The sequence below is a fragment of the Thunnus albacares genome, chromosome 7 (genome assembly GCF_914725855.1).
Source record: "Thunnus albacares chromosome 7, fThuAlb1.1, whole genome shotgun sequence".
NCBI classification, from domain to species: Eukaryota; Metazoa; Chordata; class Actinopteri; order Scombriformes; family Scombridae; genus Thunnus; species Thunnus albacares.
The window spans coordinates 21,095,412-21,114,178 of NC_058112.1; the positions used below are offsets into that span (position 1 = coordinate 21,095,412).

The 18,767-nt window shown below is 39.7% G+C and overlaps 1 protein-coding gene across 7 annotated transcripts in view; it reads left to right on the forward strand.

The window, feature by feature from the left end:
• Nucleotides 1-706: 706 nt before the first annotated feature.
• The window catches only part of tjp1b (tight junction protein 1b), a 59,466-nt gene continuing 41,405 nt past the window's right edge, over nt 707-18,767 (forward strand). For 5 of the 7 annotated variants that reach the window (XM_044355691.1, XM_044355692.1, XM_044355693.1 and 2 more), the window contains exons 1-2: nt 708-1,041; nt 10,138-10,279. In XM_044355691.1, coding sequence (XP_044211626.1) covers nt 890-1,041; nt 10,138-10,279 — 294 coding nt within the window. In that variant the 5' untranslated portion in view covers nt 708-889. Of the gene's footprint in view, nt 1,042-10,137; nt 10,280-18,767 lie in introns of all 7 variants that reach the window. The other 2 variants (XM_044355689.1, XM_044355690.1) reach the window with 1 other exon arrangement.

The following is an 18,767-nucleotide window of genomic DNA, read 5'->3' on the forward strand; positions in this document are numbered from 1 at the left end:
TTCATTTGCTGATGAAAACCAAAAGATGTGGCTGAAAGCTCTTGAAACTTTCCAGTAAGTAGATGTTGAGCTAATTTTTTCATCAAACGAGACCTGTATGGTTTGTGGGTGTGTGTGTGTGTGTCGGTGTGTGTGTGCTAATTGTATGAATTGTTAATTGTAGGAAAAATATGCCCTCCGATCCACCTCTGAAAAATGCAGAGAGATCCTCTGAGGCTTTCAGGGGGGCTCAGAATTTCTAGTTACGCCCCTGTCTTTGTAAGTCATCACTGCTTCCAGGAAGTGTTGTATAACACAGAGACACATGACTTTCTACAATAATAAGCAACCGTAGACAAACTTTAGACTTCCTAAACAGATGCTACAACTGAGCATCTCCAAATGAATCGGTCCCTTGCCTCCCCCCCCTCCTCCTCTCCCTCCTCCTCTTCCTCCTCCTCCTCTTCCCCCTCTCTTCTCCCTCCTCCCTTCCCTCCCAGTCGCTCCCCTCTGACTACACTGTACACACACTCTCTCCCCTACCTCACACACACTGACGCCTGGACGCTGCAGCGTTTTTAAGAGTGTTTCCAGCCCTGGATAGGAGGGAGGAGGCAGCAGGAAGGAGATAATGTCCAAATCCTGACCGTTATTTAAAAAAAAAAAAAAAAAAAAAAAAAAAGGCAAAAAACAAAACAAAACAAAACAAATCGGATGGATCTGCGATTTGTTTGCGAGCGCTAAAACACGGTCAGAGTGTCATTGCAGACATGGGTCGCAGCGGTACGGCACCTTTCGCTCAGCTCCTTGGGGAGTGTTTTCACTGTCAGTCCTTCAGCGCTGGAAATGGCGTTGTGATGCTGAGCATGGAAGACGCAGCGGAGGCGGATGCCAGGGAATAAAGAAATATATGATCACCTGTGCTTTTCTTTGGGTTGGATTTTTAGTAGCGGTGGACAGTACCATGGTGAATTACCAGAAATACATTACTGTTATGCAGCTGGCTCTGGGGGTGACCGCCTCCAACAAAGAACATTGTCTTCCACCCAGGAAGCGTATGTGGTGAGTATGAATCTTGGTGCGGATGATGGTGATGATGATGATGATGATGTGATGCAGGTTGGGAGAAAAAGAGGGGGGCTGCGATGAGTCGAGCTGTCGCCTCCCACATCTCGTCAAATGATGAGCGGGTCACGGAGCCACGGTGCGCCCGCTCACTCTCCCAAAAAAAAAAAAAAAAGACATATTCCTTCTCAGTCACTGCAGCCAGTCTGCACCATGTTTGCAAGCATCACAAACCTACTGTGGTCGATACACAGTAGGTAAGGTAACTACTCCGCATGCTGGGAGTTTGTATGCGTGCGTGCCTGCGTGCGTGGTATGCGCGTGCGCGTGCGTGTGTGTGTGTGACACAAAGTCCAGTGGCTCTAGCTATGTCCTTCCTTCACATCAGTTTGTAAAGTTGAATGCGTAGGATGATGTCATTGCCTCATCACTGTTTCTTTGCCTCTAACTTCATGTGCTTTAACGTATATGGCCTTCACTGCACCGCCTGCTGTCACTGGAAATGTCCTCATCGAGCTAACCATGTGGTTAAAAAAAAAAAACCCATCATCCTCCCTTCCTCAACCCCACTCTTCCTCCCCACTGCTGTGTTGTAACTAATGAATAAAATGTAAAGCATGAAATATGGTCCTCTCCTGTTTTTATTTCCCGTGCTGCAGCCAGGCCTGTGTACACCTCTCATAACCATGTCTATTAAACATTTTCTACCCATACTCTGCTCTCAGCATGTGTGTCTGTGTCTTGTCTACCCACCTCTTCAGTGTCCTCATTACTCTGTGTGCCTGTATGCTACAGTAAATTGCAGTGACCACCTCTCACTCGCTCGCTCTCTCTCTCTCTCTCTCTCTCTCTATTTCTCCTGCTGCGGCCTTCTTCATTTGTTTACTTTAAGACAGTCCTCCTTTTCGTTTCCCTTTTTCTGGCTGTAAGCAGATCACTGCCGAGGCTGCAACTTGTGTGACATAGTATCCCTAATTATAGCCGGATTACCATCTTCTTTGAAAGCAAAGACTGTTAATTAGGAGTCAATAGGCTCAATGGCACTCTGATAGCAAGTGTCTCCAACAGACTCAAAATGTTTCGTGCTGTGTGGATCATTTTCCTCTCCATAATGCAGTTACATTGGCGTGGCTCCAGTGTGTGAGAGGCTTATCATCACCTCTTTATAACCAACCTAAACCAAGGACAAAACATCAATCCTCCATATTGTCTTGTGGTAGATTATCATGATCAAAGGAGGTTTACAAAGACGCACAAATAGCCTTTGTTTCAGAATTTGTGAATGAAAAGAATAAAACGACTGTACATGGTGTAAATAGTATGTGTACAACAGGTTTTCAGGTTTTATTCAAACATTTACAAGACTTGACCACAATCCTCATGTAAACACTCAGAGAAAAGGTGTCACCGAAGTCAAAGTGCTGCTGTAACCTCAGCAGGGGTCAGAGGCTTATCACATGCAGCTTTTTATCTCTTTGGCTAATCATATTCCTTAGTCATCCTCTTATTATCCCGTTGCCCCCCTAGGAGAAGATAAAGGATTTTTGCTGAGACCTTTAATGTTTCTTCTGTTATTGTTGTTTTAATACTTACATCTCCATATTCAAGTAGATTTTGTAAGGAGCTTCTGGTCTCATCTACAGCATGTGCACTGATACAAAAGACTAAACTAGTTACGTAACTCTTAGAGTGAGATCTGACCTTGTTAAATTATTTTTTTTTTTACAGCTAGAGTGAAGAACAGTAGACTCAAGTATTGTGAGGTGAAGTGAAAATGCGGAGCTCTTGTAGCTCATTTACGCCTAATAAGACCTCAGAAACAATGAACTACTTAACATTTGTATTTTTGTTTTTGAACTTTCTATAATTATTTGACATTTAAAGGACCATAGCAGGAATTCTGCATGTTTCACTCAATTTACCGAACATAACAACTCTTCATGACAACTAACCATTCTGTAAATGGCATTGCTGTGTTTTATATTTTTGAACCCATTTTTTCTACCTTTGTCATTTTCCATTAACTCCTGCATTAAAAAATAATTATCCGGCTCTTGAAATTTGCATTAGTCATGTAATTCATCACAGTCATGTCTGCATTCATTTTTGTCAAAGTCACATTTGTTTTAAGGCAATGCAGTGCAGACTTTTCAAAACAATCTGCATTTAAAGTTCATTACCGTTATTGATCTTTGACCAAAAAAACAATTGCAGATGTGACAGTCACTGAGAAGACTGCTAATTTGTATTTGTGCTAATTCACTAATTCGCTAAATCTTTATATCATACAGAAACCTTAATGAATGGAAATGAAAGGCAGTTTGGAATGTGGGAAAATACATTAAAAAATAAACACAGTGACTTGTGATTTGTTTGTTTAGTTGTAATGTAAGAATTCATTAAAAAAAAATCTACATAATAGATGGATTTGTCAACCGGAATGTAAAGTGATTTGCAGATAGGGAGATAAAACTTGCAAAAACAGTGGTATAGTCCTTTAAGCTTAATAATAAGAGCATCTTCTCTATATGCAAAAAGGAAAAGCTAATTAAAAGCTAAACATTATACCCTGAGAGCTAATATTGACTGTTGAATAGCATGAGTTTGTTTTATATCCTGTTAACCTGATGTTTCTAAAGTTGAAATAATATGAAATAGCTCAGATTAAACACCTTCAGTACACATTTATTATTACTAGTGGTAGGAGTTGTAGCTATTTGTAGCCAGTACAATTGCTGTCTTTCTTGTGGCTCAAGCTGACATTCACTATTTACACAACTTGTGTGAGTTTGATATATTTTACTCCTTTTCTCCTCTGTCTTTGCTGTTTGCTTTACAAAGTGTGCCTGGTGTCCTAAAAAATGAGATTTAAAAAATGATAGCTTTGTATTCTGTGAAATTTTGGGATAGTTAAAGACTTTGTAAAACATGTTATCTTTGTTGCACTGATTGAAACAAAGCTTGGTGTCATTGTCAAGTAAATATCTAAACCTGCTCACTAGAATAGATTAGTTTCAGCTGAAGTTTGGACACCTCATGAATCATAAACACTCGATGAATCCTGCATCCAGTTTTCACAATAAGCCAATAAGCACACAATTCTTCTAATAAGCATCAGACATGCAGCACAGTACAAGAATGATGTTCTGTACAGAGCAAGATTATTATAGTGAGAAATGTTGTGTCAAGTGTAAAATACATTTTATATAATTCTTCATATTTTATGCTGTGTTCTTTTCATATTCCTACATAACACCTGGCACAATATGTGAAGAAACATCCTTCATCTTGTTTTTACCAACATTTTGGAGAAAATGCTCTATTGGTTTAACCTTTTTCCACAAATCATATTGCTATTTTGATTAAAGTGACCTTTTAGATCAATACCGCTCTATTCTTATTAACACTGAGTCCATACTAAGAGATGTAAGAAAACACTGCACAAACACCTCACTAGAGCTGAAACTCTAGATTAACCGATATGTTGATTGATATAGAATGAATCTCTGTGGCAGTTATGGTAATATCAGCTCAAATTTATCATTTATTAAGTGAATATCACAAACATTTTCAGGTTAAATCTGCTCAGATGTGAGGATTTGCTGTTTTTCTCTTTAATATTGTAAATTTTATCCAATTTGTAGACATCACGTTGCTCTAATAAATTTTTCTCATTCTTTTTGGCTTTTTAGAATAAACTATTATTTGATCAAATTTTAAAAATCAATAGATTGATTTGATAGATTGATGATGAAAAACAGTCATTATTTATCTCAATGAGTAATATTATTATGTTGTATTGTCAGCTGTATATACACCACATTCAGGATTTGGAGAGGCGCTATAGGAAACATGCCGTTGGATAATTTCTGTCATTCATGAACACATTTAGTGTGCAGATGTATGACAAGATGTGATGTCACTCACAGGCACAGTACTTTGAATGAAGCGCATAATATCATTGAAGTATCCCATTTTTAAGGTTTTTACATAATTGCAACGTTAATTCTGTCCCATCTCTGGTCAAATGGTCAGAGCGGCTTCCTGTTCAGCTGATCCCACAGCATGTGGCGGTGAGATTACACACCACTCTGCCTGAAACACTTATACCATCCACCCTGCAGCGACTGTGTGCAGTATGTGCATCACATCCTCCCAAAATTAGAGGAGGCACAGCTCCGCTTGCCTTTGATAAAGACTGAATAGCAGCAGTGCTAAATTAGGATTAGTCTCTGCAAACAGATGTTCCTCTTGCCTGCAGTCTTAAGAACCCATTCCTCCCTGCGCACAGCCAAAGATTAGCATTAACCTGACTTAATGAACTTTACACTCTGTTGCAAGCCTGGAGGGATAATACAACAAGTCTATTGTGTTTATGTAATGTTTCCTCTTATTTTTAACCTCTACCTTTTCTCCAAAAAACCAAAAACAAAAGCAGATAGATAGTGTGGTTACAGCACAGAGCTAACTCATTTAGGCTTGTCAGATACAGTCTGTTGTTGAATTAGCTGAGTATGATTGTGTGTCTCTTACTGTGTATCTGTTGTATTGTGTGTGTGTGTGTATGTACCAGACATTGGTCAGGAATGCTCTCCTTGTTAAGTGTTATATTAGCCCTGGCCAAGATGGGAAGAATGAAGCGTAACATTGCCTATTGACCTGCTGATTAAGCAGTAGCCGTTACTGTTCGAACTTGATGGCTCCTCGAGGCAGACTGAGAGAGGGGGAACAGAGGGACTGCATAAAGTCCTGCAACTGATTAATGTGTGTGTCCCTCGTCCTTTCTTTGTAATAGCATCAGGCATATGCTTGACCTTATCTGTGAACTACATTATCACGCTCTGTGGTGGATGGAACGGACCATCAGGGGTCTTGTCATTGATCTTATTCCATTTTCTTTTGAAGTGGATTCTTCTTTGTTCTCATAGTCACCAAAAGGTCCAAGACTCCAATACAGTCATTATATCAGGACCAAACAGACACTTATTGTGTTGCAAACCTTTGCAACATTTGCTAAAAAACAAGGCAAAGATAAAGATTTGAGGCCACAATTTAGCCAATTACTGATAAAGATCATCTATTTTTTCAGTCCTTACACTACCATCTGACACCAGAATACAAAGAGTACAAAAATTTAAAAAATCATATTTTGCAGTTTCAGTGATATTATACAGGGTTATAAGTAAGCTCGGTCACAGAGCAGATCACATTCAAGTAATTAAAGAAATAGTGGTGTATTTGGAAATATGCTTATTTGCTTTCTTGCTGAAAGTTAGATGAGAAGATTGGGACCAATCTCATGTCTATGCAGTAAATATGAAGCTACCACCAACAACCGTTTAGCCTAACTTAGCATAAAGACTGGAAGCAGGGGGAAACAGCTAGCCTAGCTCTGTAAAAAGGTAACAAAATCTGCCTACCAGCACCTCTAAAGCTCACTGATTAACATGTTATAAAAAATGTAAAAAAAAATAAAAAAATAGAAAATAAAAAAATTTTAAAAAACGACGAGTTGTGGTTTTACAGAGAGTTACTGTTGGAGACGTTTCCTGGCTGGAAGCAGTGACGACTGTGATGACAAAAAAACTAGAAAGTCACTGCACTTGGCCAAGAAACAGTCCCACACATAAGCCCTTGTAGAAATGCAATTTGTCAGTTTTACACTTCTGCTTTGTACAGATTAAACAAACAACATATATTGCATTAATTAATGGACATTAGAAGTGTTGGTCGGTGGATTTTATTACTCTTAGATAGAACCAAACTAATTGTTACTGAGACTGTCCTCCCAAGAAAAACAACACAATAGGTTGTAATGTCAGTCGCCCAAAAACAGCATATGTGACAGATGCCATGTAGCGGACATAGTAATTATGACCTGTAACAGTGGTGTGGTACAGATGACGTCTGTATAAGTTGACAAATTTCTTCATTCGGAGGTGGTGGAGTTTTAAAAAAGAATGTAGTCTAACTACGATCATCCCCTAACCTTAACCCCATGGTTATTATTGTAACCATGACAATGAATGTTGCCTAAGGAGGTAATAACTTTAATCCACACTACATGTTTCTCTAACTTTAATTTAGTGATAATTTTAACTCAAACCATCATCTTTCCCTAAACCTAACCAGGTGGTTTTTGTGCCTAAACCCAACCAGACTTTAACAACAGTGTTATCACATCATAAAACATCATTATTTTGTGACAATTTTGGAAAGCACAGACAGACATGATGTTGTCCTGCTGATTACTAGAAAACGCTCCTATGTGTCTGCCTGGGGTGCATGATCAAACGACGTATTTGGTCATTTAATTTGGAGGACTTGTTGCTGTTTCCCCTTATTTCCAGTCCTTATGCTAAGCTAAGTCAACCTACAACCTCCTGGCTGTAGTTTTATACTCAACATATGGACATGAGAGTGTCAATCTTCTCATCTAACTCACATCAAGAAGATGAATAATTTCTATTCCTTTAAAATTATGTCATATTTTCTGAGTATGTGCATAAAAAGTAAAACGGTAAAACGGTTTGACTTTCCATAACTTGTGCAATATTTTTTGATGCCATATGCCAAGTGTCGTTCATCCATGTATAGTTTAAACTGTACCCATAAACATGATAAAGAGAGGAGACATTAACATTATATCTTACGGTTTTATACTTTCTCTCAAACCTGAAGTGAAACACATTAGACCTGCATATTTGATAGAGAAGAAGAATCCATCAAATGGCAATGTGAAATCATTCACTGCACATTATATCTGACTCGGCACAGTTGCTGGCACTATGTTACATTCTGCCTTTGTGGCCTGAAGTGTTTTGGCTGAACTCCATTTCAGATTCAACATCCAAGAAATGAGCCTCTGAATGCGCAGGACTGCGCCGGGCCTGTGATACAGTCCAAGCAGCTTTTCTCATTAGTCATGTTTGCTGTATTGTTTATGAGAACAATCTGAGGTCGCCTGTAATTGACTGCGTGTATTGTCGAATGCTTTTACCTTGCATTTCCATCCAGTAAGCACCTCACTCCGCTTCAGGCAACAATCGAATTAATGCAGAGAGAAAGTGGAAGGTGATGTTCCCTGTCCCCCATCTTTGTTCATTCCTTTCTCTCATAATTTCCCCTGCTGAGTCTTCAAGCCTCAGGAGCTCCTCGGGGCCTTGTGCTGAGAACGCTAATGGATATCTACTGTCTCTGAGCCACACTGTGTTGACAGGATTTTTCCTCATTGAATATTGTGTTAAATCCTCATTAAAAACAACTGTCTTCAATGACGCTGAGAAAAAGGACTGGGGTAATGTAGAGGAAAAGAGAAGAGAAGCAGTAACAATAGGATCAATTTGAGCTACAATGTGGTGTATGAGCACTGTGCATTCATAATAAAAACTAAATTGAGCAACAGTAACAGTAAAGCTCTGCTGCAAAATTCTGGTTGCTGGTTTAACTATTGATGTGGTATCAGAATGCAATGAGTGAGGACCCAAGTGCAAATGAGAGGCAGGACACTGAGGATCTCAGGAGATTTATTCTCTTAGCAAAATACAAAAAACCCACTACAACCAACAAGGCTATCTAACTATGTCACTAGACGACCATCAAACTACAGAGCAGAAAATAACGAACAGAACTAAGATAAACTCTTCTGTGACACATGAAAACAGATTCAGGATTCAACAACCAGAACACACTAATATATATGTGTGTGTGTTAGGAAACAGGTGAGGACAATGATTAGACAATGAAGGTATTGGCTGGAAATTCCTGCTGGCGGGAGCCCCCCTCACTACTGTGGGCGGGGAAGAAAAAGAGCACTCCGGGTAGCTCCCTAGCTGCTCCCAGCAGCAGGATCAGCACCCTGGAGAGCGCCATGGCAGGCGCACAGTCCTGTAGATATGATGGTACATCACCCTCTATAAAATGGTTTATAAGCTGTAACTAATGGCCTCATTCATGGTTAATAAAGCCTTTACTGATGCTTTAGTTAAAAGCCATTAATGAGAATAACTTTTGGGTTACCAGCTGGTGTTTATCTTCCTCCGGCAGACGCTTGTTTTATCTTTTTTAACCTGTTATTTAGTTAATCAGGTAGATACTCTTATGGACCTCCTTCCCCTGTGGAAAAAACTGCAGATTATCTGGATCAAAATACATTTACTAACAACTCATTAACATTTACAACTCTAAACTTGATGGCTCATTAGAAAGCGTGAAATCCGCAAGCATTTATGAACACATTACCAACATTTATTGCTGCATGCTTACCATATCGAAAAGATAAACACCAGCCAGAAAGATTTTCACAACCTGGCAACCCAAAAGTTGCTTTTATAAATGGCTTATAAATTATCTACATTGATTTCTTAACCATTAATAAAGCCATTGGTTGCATTACAACCTATAAACCCTTTATAAAAGAGGCATTATTAAATAGTGATGCCGATATTATACTATATATACACTTAGAGTATAGAGGATAGATATAGCTGGTCTCTGAAGTTAACCCTGCACAAGATGGATTCAGTTCATCACAATGTCAGTTTTATTTATCCCCACAGGGATAGTTAATTTCACACATTACACAGCAATTAAGCAAGGAACATGGGAGACACAAAGGGAATGAGAGGCGGAGGGTTTCAGTGTGGTCAGCGAGGCTCCAACAGTGCTGATTAATTATGTCATTTGTGAAGGGTAAAACATTTCCTGAGAGTATTGGGGATAGGTCAGCCAAGTGTGCTTCATCTCCACATCTCACCATGACCGAGCTTCAGTCTGACTGCTGTGGCCTACAGAGCTGCACAGGCCCTCTGTGTTTGAAGCTGCAGTGCTTCCTGAGCATGAACTATTCCCCCTACAGGGCCTCTGTGACATTAAATCCAATTATAGATTTCTTTAAATGCCATTTTATCCAGCGGGGTACTATGGCCTTTTGAAAAGCATGTGACCGCGGTGTTCTTCCTCCTCTTCTTCAGTCTGGCCTGTGGTGCTTTGTCCTGCTGTGATGCAACCATGCTGGGTGTGTTCTTCCTTGTCCTGATGTAGTGCTGTTGTTTTTCTTTGTCTTCCTCCCGCCCCCTCCATGCTGACCCTTAGGATACACCCCAGCCCGACCGCTGGCTCCATCACAGCAGCTTCGTCAGTGAGCACCATTCAGGGCAAGCCATCACTCCGCCGCATCAAGGGCCGCATTCACAGGAGCAAGAGCCTCGACAGCATTGATCTCCTTGACTCCAATGTAAGTAAACTGGCTAAACAGCTAAGTTAATGTAGTAATGAGCTGTATCACCTAACCACAAATACTATAATGTATGACCAAAACATACAGAACAAACAAGTCAAAAACCTAACATTGTGATAGATTTGGCCATAGCTGACAACACATAATATACATACAGTATATATATATATATATATATATATATATATATATACTGACAGATAATCGCTCTATATTTCATTGGGATGTGACTTTAAAAATCCTGAAAATGCATTGTTTAAACATCCAAAATATTAGTCCAACCACTAATCAAAACTAAACTAAACTGCTACTTTACAGTTCTTCTAAGGCAATTTGCGGTCAAACAAGGTTGCACATACATATTTAGGATCTTTTTGTCTTAGGAAAAAACAACATAAACAACAAACTCACCACTCAAAAAAGAGATGCAACATATTTTGGATTGACATCAGGGGCCCGTTGCACAAAAGCAATTTGCGAGCATTGCTCTCATGCAGATTGCAAAGAGTAACTTTTCACAAATGATTGTTTCTTGCAAATTGCAGATGAATTTGAAAGTCCTACAGGGCTCGTGCACTCTTATACATGGACTGCAAATGTGGCGTTGATTTTTATTAGTGAAATTTCTCAAAGTTAATGTATAAGGATTTCATCTCATGTTGCAAATTTGGTGAAAGGGGCCCCTGATTAACATTACCTACCTTACTTAGAGAAGATCATCACACAATATTCATCTTCAAGTGGTTGTGGACATTTTTTAAAAATTTTTTTTCATTTTTTTGAGTCCTGAAATGGTTTTGTAGCATCACTATCCACGAATGGGATATTGGTATCTGCATTGCATGGTGCTCCTTTTTTATGTTAATACGTTTCCTTGACTAATGTGGAACACATACGTCCACATTTAAGTCAAGTGGAAGATCCTGAATTTCCTGAGTGTGATATTTATATATATATATATATCTCCTCCAGACATGTTTAAGACATAAAAATACTCTGCTTTAAATAATTATTTGTCTCTGATATGGTATTTCTACAACAAAAAGTACAATTACTTTGTTAAAAATTCACAAAATCACCTAAACTCCTTCTCCTTCCAGAATACAGAATCTATGAATATACAAATATTGTTCATTTTAAAAGTTTAACTGCTGGACACAAGATGTCTCCTACTTCACTGTAAAGTCCATTCTCAATGTCTGTGCACTGCAGGCTTCAGGTTTACACATCACACTTGTGTAAGTTGAATATTGGACCATAATTGGCTCCAAACTAATTCTGGTGTCACAAATCGTGTTTGTAGATACACACCTTAAACTTTGATTTAGGATGAGCACAGAGAAACTTTCCACCTTCAGCAGATAAATATGAAAACAGCCTTCTTGTGTCATATTTTACACATACATCATTTTGCACAGTGAAACTGAAACATTAAACCGAAAAAACAATAAACAAAACATATTTTTGACTGGAGGGGACTTTAATGTTTCTTGTTTCAATTGAATATTCTTTGATGAAGATAATTGAAGAGGCTGATTAAATTCTGCATTTTGTTCCACTTTTTATGCCAAATATATTATAATAATACCTGTTTAAGATTCAATCAAGGTTACTATTCTATTCCCAGACATACAAACAGGTGTCTCAACTCTTAAATGCCTCAAAATGTTCTCAGATGCTCAGTTTGAAATACTTGTATTTCAGTTTTTTATTGTCACAGTGAATTATCATGAAATACCTTTGCACAAGTGTTTTTTAGATACATAAGGCATTATAATTCACAAAGCAGTGTTTTAGATTCGGAGCTCTTACGTGCATAAATCAAAGCAGAGACAGTTGTAATACACGTACCTTGTTGTTTCCAGACAGAGCAGTAGACTGCCGGAGGGCCTTAGCCTCAGGGGAGTTATATCGTGTTGACAGCTACGCTATGACCCGACTGTGAATTCAGCTCGAACGCTCCATCTCATTAAAGGATACCACAAACCCACTGAGCTGGTTGAAGTACTGGTCAGCAACAGTACATAGGCTTAAGGGAGCATTTGAATGTTAAAGTACATGTATCAAAAAGAAAAAAAAGAAAATTTGCAAGGTGCATTTGCTGATTTGTAAACTGTGTTGAACCAGATTTTATATTTTAAAAAAAAACATGAAAAGTTATTTGTAATACCATTTAATGTGCCTTGAGAGTTTATCTCTGACTCCTGTATAAGTAAAGACTCTCAGCTTAGTGGTGCTTTGTGTCACAGTCACAAGGCTTCTTTCTGAAAGGCTGATTTATTAAAAAACGGTGAAAATATTACAGCACACAGAATTTGGCAACAGTTATCAGACATTGTCAAGGTAAAAAAAAACAAATTGTCATGATTAATTGAACAGAAAGACCTAGATTTCAAAAGTAATTACAAAAACCACCATTCAATTCCCATCTAGCAAACATAATAGTGATATGTTGGAGGTGGATGCTTTTAAGCTGTAATTGACAGATTAGTGCTGGCCTTGATTTTGAGGCATACACAGCAAACATAAGCCTTCATCTGAATGGAAAAGGCGGTGTATAGTGTCACTGTGTTCTCGTATCCTCTCCTGCTCTGTAAGTCATAGAGAGAGTGACTTACCACATTGCGGTCATTTGTCTTTATGGCCTGCCACTCAGAGGAAGCTTCAAATGGCTCAAGAGGCCACTATCTCACCAGAGACTGAGAGCTCAGCTAAAGGGCTCCTGGCCTTTCCATGGTATATTTCTTTTGTACAGGCTGTGTGTGCACTAGAGGAAAACTTGCTGACTTGCCCAAACTCAAATGCAGCTGATGGAAGTAACGGCCCGCCTTACAGTGAGTGATGAGATTGCAGGATGCTGAGCTGAGGAGCAGTTTCCATTGCATCCTACTGAAATGTCACAACAGACACAACACTACAGCTGAGCTGCTGGATGATCTGCAGTCATTTTTCGAACAGAAATCTCACCTGATTGGGTGTTTAAAGAGAAAAATGAAGATATTAATCAACTGAGTGTATGAATTTAGGTCCATAACTATCATTGCCCATCAGCGTAGAGCTAAATAATCAATAGTAGTTAAGACTTTGTTTATATCGATTGCTTCTTTTGATTGCTTTTCCCTCTTGATAGTCAGGGGAGGACTTTGGCGCTTGGCCCACTCCCGCTGTCATTTGTGTTGGCAAGCAGCGCACTTGTTCACAGAAAGCTTGAATCAGATTTTAGTGCTAAGGCTGCAGAAAGCACAACAGAGATGGAGAGGGGGGGAAACTACAGTCTTTTATGCACCCGATGCCTTTGTGTACACCAGGAGTTATTTTTCTGCGTTCATCAACAACACCTCGTCCCATTTCAAAGCAGCAGCGTTTACAGTATTTCTTAATGCTTCAGGGAGATGCATAAGTCCATCTGTTCTACACACAATCTTACTCTCTTCATTTATGCCACTAATACAGCCTCTCTTTGTGACTCCTGTGTGTTGCTTAAAAAAAAAAGACAACCTCAAAAATGAGAAGAAACACAAAACTGCCACCTTTTAAAGCAGATTTGTTTTTTTTTCCCTCCATGTGTTAGTGTGTTTGTATATATAAATTAACGTTGAGATTATTCTGAATGTTCAGATTATCCTTATATGTGTTATATTATTTTTCAACATGACAACGGGGGGAATCATCTTTCACACCCATTAAACTTGCACTGTAGCACTGGTGCAGTGTGGATGCTAAACTGAGGTTGCTGTTTCTGGAAACATTTCATGTGCCTTGATTTTAGGGAAAGATCTGTTTTTTTAATGCAGCATTTTTCCTGCCTTCTCAGCTGTTTTTGGGAAATGTTAAAGGAATGTTTGCTGCAGAGGTTATAACCAGGTGAGTTGCAGAGAAACTAAGCGTGTATCAGCAGGAGCAGATGCAAATAAGCCAAGATGAAAAGCGCAATTAAATTAATTACTCCTTAACAGATCAGGATCAGTCACCAACTGGGCCTGAGCTTTGCCTTGGTCAAAGTCTTAATCTCTTATTAGTTCTGCTTGCCCCATCCCACTCCTAAAATCCCATCCTTGGCTGCAGTCTGCCATGGAGAGAGGCACTCCCCCCTAACCACCACCAAAAAAGCCCCGGCGTAAGCATTTATTCGCTGCTCAGTCTTCGGAAAGTGCTGCAGATGCATTTACGGAGAGAGCAACTGCAGCTGAATTAACCAATCTGCATATTCAGGGCCTGTTAGAGGGAGATTGTTCCCATGTGATGAAGGCGTGGAGGTGCACGAGGGTTGGCGCGGAGGGCTGGACCTGAGTGAGACACACCACAAGGCCTGTGGAAAGTGACAGAGAGAAGGAGGAGCTGTGCACAGGGGGTGGGCGCAGGAGATTTATCACGACTAACACTGTAGGAGGCCTTATTGGAAGGAGGAGAGGGGGGATGAGGGGAGGCACTGTGATTGGAGCAGCAGCTGATTTTCTTTAGGTGAGACAGGTCTGTTACGTAAGAACAGAGTCGAATGGATATATATTTTTCTTTGTTCTATAGGTGATGAGCACTGGAGGATGGTTGGGGGTGATGGAGGGTTTGTATGTGACACTGAGGTGGAGCCATGCGTGATGCATGTGAAGGTTGCGTGTGTGATCCTACAGGCTGCGTGGAGGGGATGGCAGATGTTGGGTGCATTTCTGGAGGCTGTGTCTCAGGAGCGAGGCCTGCCTATGCGACCTATGATGGGACATATGGCAGGTCACTGTAGGCACTGTGTGCATCTACTACCATCATGTCACACATCTTGTAGCAACATATTGACTTCACAGCCTCTGCAGCAGCAATTTGTAACATTTTCAGCACTTGTTTCTGAAATTATAGCCTTTAAAAAAAGAACACATATAAAACGTGGTTATTACAATGTTGATCATGTATTGTTACTATATAATGTGTGTTTATTAAATGTGTTTCATTGTAATTGTTCAGTTTTATCTTACACCCAGAAGCTAAGATCCTTAAAATTGATTTCTTGTACAATTGGATCAAAATACCCTCTTGTTCATTCCTTAAAGGATTCGGGGTAAAGATTATTAACAGCAGAGTCCTCAGTTGTCAGAGGTAGATCTGAAGAAAATGACTCATGCTTCTGAATTGTTTTTATGGTCGGGCTCATGTCCTTCATCTACAACAAATCATTTCAAGAGAGAAGACTCAAACCCACATAAATCCCAACAACTCTATTGACTTCCCCACATGATTTATGACAAGAGGAGAGAGAGACCTGGACAGTAAGCACTATCAGCGGCCCAAGGATTAGTGAAAATGTAGCACTAAACCAACATCACATGCAATATTTTCCATTCCAAAAATACAGTCTGTATCTATTTATAACAGCCTCTTGCTGTAATTTTGGATTATTTTCAAGGAGGGCTTGATGTTCATTTGAGTACTTGAGCGTGGGGTCAAGTGAAGGACAACCAGCAGGATGATGTAATGTTTGTAGGAATCAAGATGGTGGCCATGGTGGGGAAGTCAAGCATGAAGAATGAAACACTGGGAAGGTTGTCCTAAGACAACCTAATCAATCACTGGGTTTGATGCTCACAGTTGTGGATGCTTTGTAGATTGCACTGTACACTGTCTGTTGATTGATTATCATGAGATGAACACATACTGTTTTTTTCTGGAGGCAATATTTTGTGTTTGTCCACTGCAGCGAAATTGAGATTTCACAGGCAGCAAATACACTCTGGATATACTTGTGTTTATCTGCCTCTGTAACAAAATATCAAAATCGAAATGGACACATCTTTGTTATGAGAATCGCTGAAAAAGTGTGTTGTTAAAAGAATATGAATTATTTATTATCAGCAGTAATAACACCATAATTCAGGGCCAATCGATCCTTCATTCATTGATCGGTTAAAACAAGCAACATGCACTGGAACGTATGAAAGCCTATAATTGGTGTCAAATCATATAGCATGTGACAATAGAGGACCATTAATGGTGAAAAGGACAACAAAGAAGATACACAAACACAAGATAAACACCTGAACCAAAAATAATTTGTTTTATTACCACAGGCTTCATTTCCTACATCAAGCCAAAATGTTTACGCTGGGTTGGAGAATGAATGAAAGGAGGAAGTGAAGAGGGTTTCTGCTGTGTCAATGTGTGTGTGTATGTGTGATGTGTGTCATCACGCAGCCTGCTGTGTTGCTGGACTTGTAGGATGTGTGTTGATGCCCAGGGAGGCACCATATGCTGTTTAGACTCAGGAGCATCCCATCACGGTGGACCCGTGGGTGAACAATCCCAGCTCTTTCTTGTGTCTCCCTCCATCAGTTCACGCGTGCATCATCAGGCAGCAGGGGTTGAAGTCACGCAGCTCCACTCTCCTCACGCTTGTTTTCACGTCACCGTAAAATAATTCTTCATATAGATTTCCTCATGCAACGCTCCACAGGGTCAGGCTTGACGCAGATAAATAGTGTTCAGCTGAAGTCCTGCAGAGGGCAGGCTTTTACTACCTAAATGTACAGGAACACACTGAAACATCCATGTTTGCACAGCTGATGCAATAGTGAAAGGAGGGGTTGGGTGTGCAGTTGGGATATTGGATTTGGATGAATGTTTAGCTTTCAAGCAAGTGCTTTAGTGTTTGCCAAGATACATTGTATTATTAAAAACAGTGGGCAGTGCAGCCACAAGAAGGGGGAGAGTTGTTGGTTTAAGATCTATTGCTGCTTATGTGGTTGGTGAAGTCAAGCAGGCAAACATACAGTTTGACCTCCCATTAATCTGATGTATTGCACAAGCACTCTTTGCTCTGTAAAAAATAATTGCAGTTTGATTTTTTCTTTACCTTATTGGTAAAGAAAACCCCTGTGATAAAGCCTGTGATAAAATTAATTTCCAGATGAATTGAGAAGCGGTGAAGATTTATAGTATTGTCTTCTTTCCGCAGTGCGGTAAATTACCCCAGGGTGATTTTTCTCCCTTTTTCCTTCCTGTCTCTGTTACCCCCATCACCTGCCCTCCACAATACCCCTTCGGTCTGGTCTGAGGGGAGCACCTGATCCCACACCACCAAGGCCTTTAATTGCTTTACTCTCATCCTGAGCGAGGCTGCTCTCTCCGGGGAAAAAAAAAAAAAAACATGAATAGACAACCTCTTATGAATCCAAACCAATTTAAAGGTCAGTTTGAAGGAAAATAAAATAATACAGCCACTTCATTAATAATTGAACTGATAGTTCATGTCACATGTCAAACAGCGTGTAAGGTGATTCCACTCTAATTGCGGGAGTGTTTTGTTTGCATTGTGTATTTCTGAGAAACATTGTAGGTTTAACCAGCAAGTCTCCCTGGACTCATGAGATAAGAGCCTCAGAGTACTTCTGGTTAATTATTATAGATAATTAATCTGCCGTCACCATTTCCAGCTGTCTGTCTGTGAAATCACAATTGGATTGATCAGTATCCTGCTGCCTTAAAAGCTTTAATTCCCCCAAGGAATTCAGCGTCATGGTTAGCACTGCAATCTATGATCTGGGTGTGTGTTCAAAAGCAAAATAACTCACCATTTTGCTGCTGTCATACATGCATCCACATTAACTGATTGGAATTGTTCATCTTTATTAGCATTTGTGCTCCCCTCCTGGGATAAACATACTTTAGGTGATTGCTTCTTTGCTACTGTACATGATGCTGTAGTTTGATCCAGAGGGGATTTGGATGTTGGTGGGCCCGCATTGACTGCACGCCTGTTGTCACATGATCTGCCGGCTGGGGATGTGAGGTCATTTCATGTCACTTGATATGTCTGAGCTCTCAGCTGTTGGTGGGAAAAATGAGATGGAGATTATAGGTTCATTTGGGGAATCTTGGAAAATATGTATTTCCTCTCTGTACATGGATTTCTGGTTTTAGGCTTGAAATGTATGAGTCAGTAAATCCAGATTGGTGCCTTTGTCAATCACATCCTGTATGTTCACGGTGTCAGATGGTGTTTGCCTCTTTCTCATGCTGCCTGTGGCTCAACGTTATGTCACACTGCATGAAATACCTGACTTCAAAGCAGAAGTGTTTGTAAAAGTCACTATCACGATCACCCTGCAGTACTGCAAATTAATGCAAGCACAGTCTTTTTTTTTTCTTTTTTACAGATAAGTCATCTATGCACATAGTTAGCAGAATGATATTTATTAATGTCATGATTTATACAAATTTGTTTCATTGCTGCATTTCCACTGCAGCCAGTTAAACACCAAAATGCATCTCTTAACATGCAGCAGGCTATAAGAAAAACACAAAAGAGCAAAATTAGTCCTCTGCAAAATCTATTGTTTTATTGATTTCGTTAGTCCCTGTATAAAAGCTGAGTACACAAAAGCCAAAAGAGCAAAGCCGGCTGGATCATTATCTTAAAAAAATCTATCTGTATACTCATTGAGGATCTAAATGTTATACTCCGGATGAATGATGAGATATTTCTTCTTTTGTGAGACAGGTG